General features: G+C 52.0%; 3 protein-coding genes across 3 annotated transcripts; 1 reads left to right on the top strand and 2 right to left on the bottom strand.

The window, feature by feature from the left end:
* On the bottom strand, nt 1–4029 carry JCM6883_000618 (uncharacterized protein; the record flags this gene model as incomplete). Its single annotated transcript, XM_076635395.1, has 12 exons — nt 1–107; nt 169–946; nt 1015–1716; nt 1780–2023; nt 2090–2193; nt 2260–2403; nt 2466–2596; nt 2658–3068; nt 3139–3205; nt 3329–3453; nt 3778–3896; nt 4017–4029. Coding segments are annotated over 12 exons (2945 nt in total), but the record flags the coding sequence as incomplete, so codon positions are not given.
* A 1297-nt stretch (nt 4030–5326) lies between these two features.
* On the bottom strand, nt 5327–7265 carry OLE1 (stearoyl-CoA 9-desaturase; the record flags this gene model as incomplete). The annotated part of the gene is made up of 6 exons (XM_076635394.1): nt 5327–5633; nt 5678–5776; nt 5841–6024; nt 6083–6151; nt 6212–6793; nt 6851–7265. 6 exons carry the CDS (start codon nt 7263–7265, stop codon nt 5327–5329), a joined length of 1656 nt encoding a protein of 551 aa, XP_076484634.1.
* Nucleotides 7266–9664: 2399 nt separating this feature from the next.
* NSE4 (Smc5-Smc6 complex subunit NSE4) lies at nt 9665–11365 on the top strand (the record flags this gene model as incomplete). The annotated part of the gene is made up of 7 exons (XM_076635393.1): nt 9665–10022; nt 10099–10477; nt 10556–10652; nt 10718–10774; nt 10843–11032; nt 11095–11189; nt 11270–11365. 7 exons carry the CDS (start codon nt 9665–9667, stop codon nt 11363–11365), a joined length of 1272 nt encoding a protein of 423 aa, XP_076484633.1.
* Between the last annotated feature and the right edge of the window lie 198 nt (nt 11366–11563).

Here is an 11563-nt window from a genome sequence, read left to right as displayed (position 1 = left end):
CCGAATCGGTCTCCGATCGTGAGGAGTCCCGAAACGAGCGAAGAAACGAGATCCTTGCCAGCTCGAGTCGTAATGACCGTGTTCATCGCTCCAGAAACCGCAGGTCCCTGTGACAATGCGAGCGAGGGTGAGCTTAAGCAATGCGAGAGTGAGAAAGATGAAACGTACGTGATCAGCGGTAAGCATGAGAACCATTTCGAGGAAGTTGCAAGCGTAATCGGGGAGACGACGCTTGAACCAAAGCAACGAAACGACTCCTCCGATTCCGAGGTCCTCCTTGAAGACGTCCGAGATCCTCATTCCAGCGTAGAGGAGTTCTTGACCACGTTCGTCCGAGATGGTCGAGATGAAAGCGGCGGGTTTACGAACCATTCCGAGTTCTTGAGCCCATTTGTAGTCGATCGGAATCGAAGGTGCAGGGACTTCAGCCTTGGGGGAGATGGTACCGTTCGAGACGAGTTTGTCGTAAGTCTCCTTGAGAACTTGAGGGAGATCTTCGAAAGTAGGAGGCACGATGAATCCAGCGGCTCGCATCGCGTTGTTCTTCGCTTCGGCGGTTTCGAGGTCCGAGTTGGCCATCGATCCAGCGTGACCGAATTGAACGTCGGTAGCGAACATCTTGGCGCAAGTTCCGATAGCCCATGCGACGATGGGTTTCTTGATTTGTCCAGATTTGACGGCTTCGATGACACGGTACTCTTCGATTCCACCAACTTCTCCGAGGAGGACGAGCATCTTGCAGTTCGGGTCGGCTTCGTAACGAAGGAGATGGTCGATGAAGGTAGTTCCGGGGTATCGGTCTCCTCCAATCGCGATACCTTCGTAGGTACCGTTCGTCGTGAGAGAAAGAATGTTGTTGAGCTCGTTCGACATTCCTCCAGATTTCGAAACGTAACCAACGGATCCAGCGCGGTAGAGTTTCGAAGAGAGAATGTTGTCCATCATACTATTGACGGGAAGAGAGTCAGTTTCGCAGTACTCGACAGGAGAGAGAGAGAGAGAGAAGAAACTGACCCTCCAGTGTTACCAATTCGGAAGCAACCAGGTTTGATTCCTCCGACGGTAGCGGGACCGATGATGATAACGTTGCGTTGTTTCGCGGCGTGAAGGATCTCACGAGCGTGACGTTCGGGAACTCCTTCGGCGATGAGGGCGATCGCCTTGATTTGAGAGAATTCGAGAGCTTCGAGAGTCGATTGGTAGACGGAACGCGAAGAGGCAAAGTTGACAACGACGTCGGCATCGGGGCACTTCTCGACCGCTTCAGCCATCGAGGTGAAGACGGGGAGAAGGGTTTCCTTCGTACCCCAGTAGAACTTTTGAACGTGGTGTCCTCCGAAGGGGTAGACCATCGCGGCGACGGAAGGGACTTGACGACCACAGGCAAAGTCGAAATCGAGCATACCTTGGATCGCACGGGGTTGAAGACCGTAGACGATCGATCGGGTAGTTTCGTCGAAGGGGCGGAACCAAGGTCGTTTTCCGTCGACCGAAGAGTGAACCTTGTCGGAGAAGTCGACGATGCGGTCTTGAGGTTGCTCCCGTTCGGCAGGGGTGATTTGGGCGGCCTTCGATTTGGGCGAAGGGGGGGAAACGGGAGTGAGGGTACCGTCGATTCCTTGAGCGGCAGCGGCGAGTCCGGCGGGAACAGCCGACTTCTTGGTGATACCGAGACCGAGAGGAACGATGGCAGTGATGTGATCATCGGGTCCGAAGCTGCGAGAAGAGGATGTGCGTCAGATACCAGTCAATCGAGAGTGAAGGCGAAAAAAGACTGACACTTGGATCTCTACACCGAGAGTTTCACCGAGAAGACGCATGGCCTTGAGACCTTCTTGGTAGTTGGGTCCACCACGACGAACGAAGATTCGAACCTTGTGGAGTTGAAGACCGCGTTGGTACTCCTTGAGAGCCGAGATGATCCCCTTGAAGGTAGCGGCGACGTTGGTGAAGTTGGCGATACCTCCACCGATGAAGAGGAGTTTACCTTGAGGGTTGGGGGTACCACGAGTCATGAGGTCGACTGAGAGAGGACCAAAGCTATCAGTATCTGCAGCTTCGAGAGGAGAAACGAGAGTAGTCAACTCACGGATAGTCTTGGCGTATTCGTAGGTTTGGTTTTGAGTAGGAGCTCCAGAGTATTCACCGTAGTTGGCGAGTTCGTGAGCGAAACCGTGAGCAGCAATGGCATCGCTGGAAAACGAGAATCGAGCTTGGTCAGTGCTCGTTCGAACGAGAACGACGGGATGGAAAACCCACGAGTAGACGACCGAAGCTCCTCCTCCGGCAACCATAGTCCAAACACGACCTTCAGGGTTGAGAACAGTCAATTTGAGCGAAGCACCAGTCGATCCATCGAGTTTCGCGATGTAAGCTTCTTCCTTGGTCAAATCACGACCGAAGCTGAACGAACGATCAAGCGAGTCAGTACTGGAAAGCGATTAGACGATCGAGGAGGTACTTACGGAGGAGGCCAGACCATAGGAGGACCTTTGTCGGCACCGATTTTCGAGGTGGTAACGGAAGCGGCTTGAGGGTTGATCACGGAAGCGTCACGAGCGATAGCCCACTTGGGACCGACGATGTATTCGGCAGTCTACGATAGAGCAATGAGATGAGCTAGAGCGAGAGACAATTGAGAACTGCTGAAAACTCACTTGATCGAGTTTCGCAGCCATGTCGAGGTAGAAAATGTCGGTCTTTCCGGTCGAAGCGTTCTCGACAGCGACGAGAGGGTTGATCTCGAGGTAGGCAAAGTGAAGGTCGACGTAGACCGAGTAGAGACGAACGATGAAGTCGACGAGAGCCTCGAGTCGTTCAGTTCCGGTAACGTTCTTGAGGAGGTTCGACTTGATCTCTTCGCGAGTAGGGAGTTCACCACCGACGGGAACGAGAAGGGTGAGAGCTTTGGCGTCGACATCTCCGACTTCGACTCCTCCTTCGTGGGTGAAGAGGATCACGTCTCCTTCTCGGACAGAGTTGATACAGATGTAGTATTCAGAGTCGGAAGGGTGAGGGCAGAAGGGTTCGATGATGAAGGTATTGAGGGTTCCAGTAGTCTTCTCGACCTGTTTGAACACACAAAGGGAGGGTAAGAAACCGATTTTCGACAGAGAAAGCGGAGGAAGCTCGACCTACTTGAACGGGCTTGCCGGCACGATCGGCGATCCATTGCTTGCCTTCTGACCATCCTTTGTTGAGGAGACTGTTGACCAAATGAGAGGTGAATCAGTATTGTTCGGCAAAATGGGGAAAACTTAGGCTCGATCGAACGACGCTCAAATCGCGTGCGAAAAGGTTGGAAGCGAATGAAATAGTGTCTACTTACAGGAGGCCAGCCTTTCCACGACGTTTGATGAGTTGATCAGGCTTGACGACGAGTTTGTCGGTGAAAACCCAAGAAGGAAGTGCGGCATCAGGAGTCAATTGTTTCGTTTCAGGATCCCATGATACCTATTCGAGAGTGATTCAAAACGAATGGGAGAGTCAGCGAGTGAATCAAAGCGAGTTTGGTGACGAGGCGATGCGGTTGGGACATAGGGGGAAATTGTTGAGGGACAGGTTCGTGCGGCCCCAACGACTTGATCTCGCTCGAATGAACAAGATCGAGGTTGCTGAGGCTCTAATGAGCTCGCTACGAATGTGGAAGTAGTAGATCATCGAGTAGATCTCGATTGAGAGCCCCAGGAAGTCATTCGACTCGTCCAACCAACAATCCACGTCCCCAATCCACCTCACATCGATCCAGAGAGCAGGTAGAGTGTAGGAGAGACTTACTTGGGCAACACGGGTATCAGGAGAGGTGAACGAGTCCCTAGCAGCGACCTTGGTTCCAGAAGTGGGAGCGCGCGCAAGGTGGTAGGCGAGGAGGAGTTTGGCGTCGTACTCTCGAATAGCTGTACCAATAGACAAGTGTGTGAGCGATTGATCAGTCTAATCAGAGGCGAGTTGAAGCCGAGAGGATCTGCTTGGGGAAGTAGGGGGTTGGGTCAATTGGAACAATTGATCAAACTCACGTTTCGAAGACATGACGGGCGAAGGAGGAAGGGGGAGAAGGGTGTAGAGAAGGAGAGAGAGAAAGGTGTGCGGTTGCGGGAGGAGGAAGTGAGGAGGAGAAGAAGGGGGTGAGAGAAGAGAAAGGGACGAACAGGTGTTCGAAATTCAACACAAGTTTTTTCTCGAGTTGCCGGTTATCTTTTTAACCTTTTACTGTTGCTACGCCTTTCGTGTCGCCTGTATGTATCTGTCAACAATGTTCGAATACCGGTGGCACTATCCGCGAATTTCGACAATGAAGGAAATCTTTTCACACTTCTCCAGACTCTCGTTTCCCCAAGTTGCCGTTCGCGCTCCTATCGAACTCGATTTGACTGCACGGGAAGTGAGAGGATCAGATTCAGTCTTGCTAGCACGGCGAGGGCGTTCGTCGAGTACTACAGCACATCGTGTGCCTCAACGAAGCGGATCTCGACGCGGAGTCTTGCGAGATAGCGTCGCAAAGTCGGGGGATAGGGCTTTCGCAACCGTACTCGTCGAGTCGTCGTCGAAGGCGCTTGAATAACAGCTGAAGCAGCGAGAAAGAGACAGAAACAGCGTTTTGAGTCGGTTGAGCTGGGGTCTAAACTCGAGTACGTCGCAAACATTTGTCAACTAGCTCGTTGACGGCTTCTTTTGGCATTCCCTCCGTCTCATAGACGCAAATTTAGCGTCAATGGCTTACAGCAGGACGCTAAGCTGACCAGCTGCTCGAGTCGCCGGTTTGTTCTCCAGTTTCAGCTCAGCCCGTCGGATTCTCGCTCGTTTCGACGTCTCTTCTCGCTTGCCCTGTCAGGCTCTCCTGCGCAACATGGTCAGACAGCTCTCGTTGAGCGGCGCAAGCCTAGAGAGCGGGCTCTAGCGACTGTACCTATAGTGCAGGATGAGCTTTTTGACAACTCTTGAACGAAACGCGCGAAACTCTCGCGGAAACCCGAAGCAACAAAATGTACGAGAAGAGTGTTTCTTTCCAGTTCCAAAGGTAAGAGTAATCGTATTGTTCTATCGTAAAGTAAGGTTCAACCTGAAAGGCAAGGAGTGTAAAGTGGCTACAAGAAAGAAGCGGTAAAAACGAGTGGACGGAAGAATCTGTAAAGACGAAAGAGGGTAACGAAGTAACGAGAACGAGGTGGAAAAGGTAAGAGAACGAAGGGGATAAGAGAGGGAACGAAGCAGAAAAGGGAGAGAGGGGGGAATCAACTGCGAAGAAAACTAAATTGTGACATCCATACAAAAGGGGAGAGAGCGGAACCGAATCATTCTATTTGTCGTCGAAGGCGAAAGGAGACCGTTAAGCCTCAATCGCGTGTCCGAGACCACCGGTGAGTCGTTCAGAGTTCAGCTTCGGAACGTGTTGGACTTGACCGAGAGGCGCATGGAGGAGTTGAGGGTCGCCCTTGATGACGGAAGTCTTGCGAACGGTCTTCGAAAGGTCACCAGTCTTGCCGGCGACTCCATCGGCTCCCGAAACTTTGAGGTCTTCGATGAGTTGCGAGTACTTCTTGAGCGATTCGATCTCGTAACCACCCTCGATGACTCCTACTCGGTACTGAGCAAGGAGGTTCGCTGCAGAGTTGCTGTGGTCGTAGACACCGCCACTGTAAACGCAGGAAAGAGAAGATTAGTTCTTGGTAACGACGACGGAGAAAAAGGAAAGTAGACGAAAAAAAAGCTCGTGGTGGCATCTTTTCCAAGACGAGTGGAGATCATCCTTGCCCCTCCCGGATGGAGGTCCTTAAATCTGGAGACCCGAGAGACGATTTAGCCATCGAAAAAGAGGAAAAGGAAAATCAAGGAGAACGTACGTCGAGACATCGTGAATGAACCCGGAAACAACGATGAGTTCGCGAGTCTTGCAAGCTTCCGTGAAATCGTCCCAGGTGAGAACAGGGAGGTCGTTCGATGATTTAGGCCAGTTGATCTCTTCGGCTTGTTTCGAGATCCTCTTCATCTCCATCGCGAGTTGTCCGGTTCGGATCTCGTTGTCGGCTACGGTGACAAAGCATGTCAGTAGGGACCGGAGGTAGGGAGGCGCCGAAGAACTTACGGAAAGTCAAAAGTTGAGAAGCGAGACCGAGCTTGGAGCATACGAAGATGAACCATTTCGTGGGATCGTCTGCGGGGGCAACACGGTCAGCAATCGCTCGTAGTCGTATTAGTAGGAGAGTGAACTTACATTGGTAGAACTTGATCGCGTTTCGGAAATCTTGAGGGAACTCGTGGTGGAAGTTGTGGTAACCTTCTCCAATCGTGACGAGGGCGGTGAGCCAGTGGTTCTTGGGGGTGTGCTTGTCATCGAAGGGAGTCTCTCCGAGCCAATGGGCGAGCGAGTTGACGCAGAAAGTCGAGTGGTGAACGAAGAGAAGACGAGCGGCTCCGGCGAAGAAGAATCCTCCTCGGTAATCTCCCCATCCGAATCCGGCGACGAGCGTAGGGAAGACGAATCCCATTCCGACGATGAGGTAAACGTACCAACGGTGTTGCCATTGAACGACGGGGTTCTTCGAAAGATCAGAAACGTCGGCGGTTCCAGGTCGACGACGGGGCTTTACGAGCATCCATCCGACATGCGACCACCAGAAACCTTTGTGCGCCGAGTAAGGGTCGAGATCCGTATCGGTGTATCGGTGATGAGCTCGGTGACCTCGAGCCCACCATTTAATCGATCCTTCAACAGCTCCGGATCCTCCTAACGCGAGGAAGTATTGTAGCGGGAGACTAGCCGTATAGGATCGATGCGCAAACAAGCGGTGATAGCCTGTGGTAACCGCTCACGTAAGTACCAGTGCGAAAAAAAATGAAAAAATCGACGAACCAGCAGTAATTCCCAATCCCGTGTAAAAGTAGTAAAGAACCGCCCAAAGTGCCGTTTTCCAGTTGACCTCCGTCGTGAGAGCACCGTAGATCGATAGAGCCGGTACTACGGTCAAGGCGAGGGTCGAGATGATGTTGATGTTTTGCCAGAGGTTTCCGAGAGTGATGGGAGGAAGGGGTTTCTCTTTCGCGAGGACTTTTCGAACGTAGTTGTCGTCCGGCGAGACGTCATCTACTGCCGTCGTTTCTCCTTCCGAGTCGGATCCGTATTGGTCAGAGTCGGAGGAAGCATCGTCAGGCATTCCGGTCATATCCGGGTGACGAAGTCGAAGTGGCGGTCTTCCATCGAGTTTCGCCGCTTCGGGTCCAGTTGCGTGAGGTAAACTCATTTCGAGGGCTGAAGTGACACTAGTCATAGTCGTATCGAGTGAGAGAGGGGGAAGAAGAGAGTCGGAGGGAAGAAGTGGGTTTGATTGACTGCGAGTTAACGTAGCAATTGAGGGGAGTCGAGTTGTAGTAGTAGTGAGTTTGCGACTGATTCTAGATGAGTCGAGTTGGAGGGTATCGGATAGGAGGGAGAGAGGGAGAAGGGAGGTGAGGGAGGAAGAGAGAAAGGGTGACAAAATCGCTTCCCCAATCTCTGACCGAAATGTTGGGGTTTTTTTTCTCGAGAACTTCGCCGAGTGAGAATGAGCGAATTGTCTCGAACATTCGCCACACTAGCTTCGTTCCCGGCTATCTCGTGAGAACGCTCAAGTCAGTGCTCGAGTCAGGACCGTAAACACTCTTCCGGTCGCCGTCTACGGTTGTCCCGAGCTCGAAACTCACCTTCGCTTCTTCCTCCGAACCTTCTTTCACCGCCACTCGCAAGCTTCCGGGTTCTCGAGTTTGACACTGGAAACTCTCCCGCTTCACGTTCGTTATACTTTCGTACTCCTCAATGTTCGACACTATTTTCGAACTTCTCGTTGGGGACGAAGTTTTTCGACTTTCGTGCTCGTTACCGGGCTTTCGGCGATGACCGGTACCTACCCCTCTCTGTCCTTCTCGTAGCTTCCGATTCGACTTCGACATCTGTTGAGAGTTCGTGCTTCGAAACGTGCGTCGAGATTTCGGAGCGAGAACTTTCGCAAGTTTCGGGTCCTCGAGTTTGTCTTCCGCTAGTTTACCTTTCAGTAGGGCGAGTCTAATCTAGAAGTCAAAACTTTGACCTTTCCCTACCGAAGCTGAACCTACTTACTACAGTACAGTACGATACGGTACTTGCCTCGCCTCGAAGCGAGAAAGAAGATGAGGCGGAGTCGGGTGCTCGTCACCGGAAGTTTGCGACGAGTTTCGCGAGAGTGATCCGCGCTTGATTCCCCAGCCTGCGGACCGTCTCAATGGCGTCGACGAATTGTAGAAGGAAGTCATACATGCGACAGGCTCGATAACACCTAGAGGAGAGTCAGTATCTGTAGCCTTTGGATGCCCGGTTTTCAACTCTCGCTCAACTCGCAAACGTCCCCTCGACGGAGACCTAAGGCTGCCCTTCGTCGCTGGTGTAAACTGATGTCGTGAAGACAATGACGAGGTTAGGAGCAGGCGGCAGTGTTGTCGCTTGACGTGAGCGCGTTTCCGAAACAACCGCAGATTCGAACGTCAGCATCATCACTTCGCGCCATCGGAACGCCCTCGAGCTCAGATGTACGGCGAAACGAGTCGAAGCACCGTCAGAGAAGTACCTGGGCACACGAAAGTGAGGTTGAAGATTCAAAAGCCAGTTCCAGGGGATTTGGAATCGCGGCGGACTGCATTGACTTGGGCGAGTCCTCCTCCGACCGCGGAGCGCGTGAATCTCACTACCGAGTCACTAGTGTAGTCAGCAAAGTGAAGGCAGCTAATCTGCGGAGGTCAGAGTCTTAGCGTTACCGGCGTAAACGTCGACTATCGAGATCATTCCGTTCGTCCCGAGACCTATTCAAGCCAACACGAGAGACACAGGCCTGCGGCATTCGAAGCGTGAACGTGCCGAGCGTGAGAATGAAACAGACAGAAGAGAAAGGCTCGCCGTTTTCGTCTCCAACGAGACTCGTCTGTCTCTTCGAGATGCTGGTGAGGAAGTGCTGGTGACTTTGTGATTCGAGTGGAGTTGTCGTCAGGGCTAGTGAAGGAGAAGTCCGAGCATAAGATTCGGGGCCGAGTAGCGAGCTTTGAGAATGGTTTCGTTCCGGCGAAATGGGCTGAAATTCTTCGTTTGGTGGGAACTCCCTTCGAGTGCTGGTATCGTGTCGATGCGCATATGACGAGGGAGCCGGCGATAGGCCTACTGGGAGCTGAAAGGCATACAACGTAAAGTCTTTGGTGAGTGAAAGGCTTGCAGTTTCGTATCCAACGATAAGCGCTTCATTTCGAACTGACTGTCGAGTTGCCGTGTCGGTCGTCTTTGCCTTCTTGTGGTAGTCGGAGCGCTGTGTTCCGTTGTTGTCGTCGAGTCGCGGTGATTGAAAGATGCAGCAAGTTAAGTCACTTTCAAGGTTTGACGAGGTTGTCGGAGCCGGATCAGGATCAGGTCTTCTCGCTCGTCTTGGTTTCCCGCTCATTCAGTATTGGTCTTGAGATCTTCTGGGGCAAAGAACAGCGAGATAGCCGAGATGAGCCTGAAGAGAGGGAAGAACTCATAGAGGGAAGAGTCGGGGGTAGAGTAGCAGAACGGGCGCTCGTCAGCACGATACTTAGCTCCTCAGTACACCAGAGCACGATCGAGTAGGTCGAATGAGATGGAAGAGAGCGAGAAAGTCGCGCGAATGTTTTTGATCTCTTCCTCTTCAAGTCGATGCCGAGTACTCCCTCACGCGCCCATTCAGCCGACTCCCATTCCTCCGCCGAATACACGAACGTCTGTCGCGCCTCGATCAAACGCAAGTTGAGTCAATCGCAATCTCAACCTCGAATGGCTCGATCAAACGCGTCCTCCGACAATGATGAAGATGGAGACGCGAGTTCCCCTCAACGAGGACGACAAGCGCGTAGACAAGAGAAGGAAGAGAGTGAATCAGGGAGTGAATTGGATGTGAGCGACGATCAGGAGGATGATTCAGATTCAACGAGGATTAGGAAGAGGGAAGCGAGGGATTCTCATGCGAAGAAATCGATTAGGAAGAGGTATCGTAGATTACAAGAAGCCGCAGATGGTCAGTAGTGCGCTCCCTTTCATTCGACTCTCGCTCGAGGAAGAGTTTGCTGATGAGAGGGTGTGTGTTGCGACAGGTCTTCGCACGGATCTGACGAATACTACGATGGAAGCACTCGGAGATGTACTAGACAGGAGTAACAAAGCGTTCGACAAAGTACAAGGACCTGCCGAAGCCGTACTCGATTCGAAAGTTTTGATCGCAACTTCGGAAGCGGGAGCGCTCAAGGCTCGTCAATTGAAGATCGATGCAGACGCTTTCGATACCGACGAGTTCTTGGTTCGATTGGCACACTTCATGGGTGGACGAGTCATCGGAACGGGAGGAAGAGCCGGAGGGAGAAGGGGAAGAAGAGCTGGCAGCGACGAAGAAGAGGAAGAGAAACCTTGGGCTTGGGGAAAGGTTGGCAAAGTGCTGTCGGGGGAGAGTAAACGACCAGCTATCCTCGAACACATGTGCGTTTTCGCAACGTCGCATCTTCTCCTGCGAAAAGAGGAAGAAACTGATGTCCGCGTTTGGCGAAAGCACCTTAGGTACGGACCGCTACAACTTGAGATCAAGGAGAAGAAAGCACGAACGCAGAGACAGAAAGCCAAGTTCGATGAGAGTCAAAAGATGAGACCCGAAGAGGTAAACGAAAACGTCTCTCTTCTTTCGCGCGAATTGCGGTTCTGACTCTTCCTTCTTGCTCTCAGCTTCACGCCGAAGATGTCGCAAAGAACGAAAACGAGACTGGTAAAGTCACTGCACGAGTACGTTCCCCATTCTCCTCTGCTCGTCGAGTTCAGTTCATGGCTAATTCGTACCTCAATCTCTATAGATCGCAAAACGACTGATGGCTGTCGCTGGAGAAGAAGGAATTCCCTACCTACGATTCATCATCAATCCACATTCCTTCTCCCAAACGGTCGAAAACATGTTCTACTTCTCTTTCCTCGTGAGGGAACAAAAAGTCGCGCTCGAAGTCGATGATAATCCGGAAAGTCCTTGGGCGGGGGATATGATTGCCTGTACGTTCGATCTGTCGTTGGAGAATACTGTCGATGAGTTGCTGACGTGACTCGAATCGCAGATGTCGTCGACCCGGGTCAAGCTGCGGCGACGCTGAAAAGCGCTGAAACTGTCAAACATCAAGTCGTTCTCGAACTGACTCAAGACGTGTGGAAGGTAAGTCATACCTTTCACGAGAGATACATCGTGCAGCTCGGAGCAGCGAACATTGATCCTCTGGTTCTTGGAATGAGCAGGAAGCGATCGAAGCGTACGATATCGACGAGCCGATGATCCCGATGCGTGAAGACTTCGTACCCGCTACCGCGAACGGAAAGAAGAAATGGGGTTGAAGTTCTCACTTGCGTTTCTCAAACTCTCGACATGCGTTCTCTCATTTTCGACTTTCGGATTTCTACTTCGCAACTTTCTTCTGTACCTTGCTTTCTGTCTGTCTCACTTCACTGTGGTTTGCAACCTGTTAATCTGAGTGCCTTTGGAGAGACGATCAATAAGTGGTTGCGAGGAGCTATCTACAAATATCCACAAAA

This window comes from Sporobolomyces salmoneus (genome assembly GCF_050403485.1).
Source record: "Sporobolomyces salmoneus JCM6883 DNA, S_salmoneus_JCM6883_v1_ctg97, whole genome shotgun sequence".
NCBI lineage: Eukaryota > Fungi > Basidiomycota > Microbotryomycetes > Sporidiobolales > Sporidiobolaceae > Sporobolomyces > Sporobolomyces salmoneus.
The sequence above is the reverse complement of the archived record's forward strand: the minus strand, read 5'-3'. Positions and strand labels throughout refer to the sequence as shown.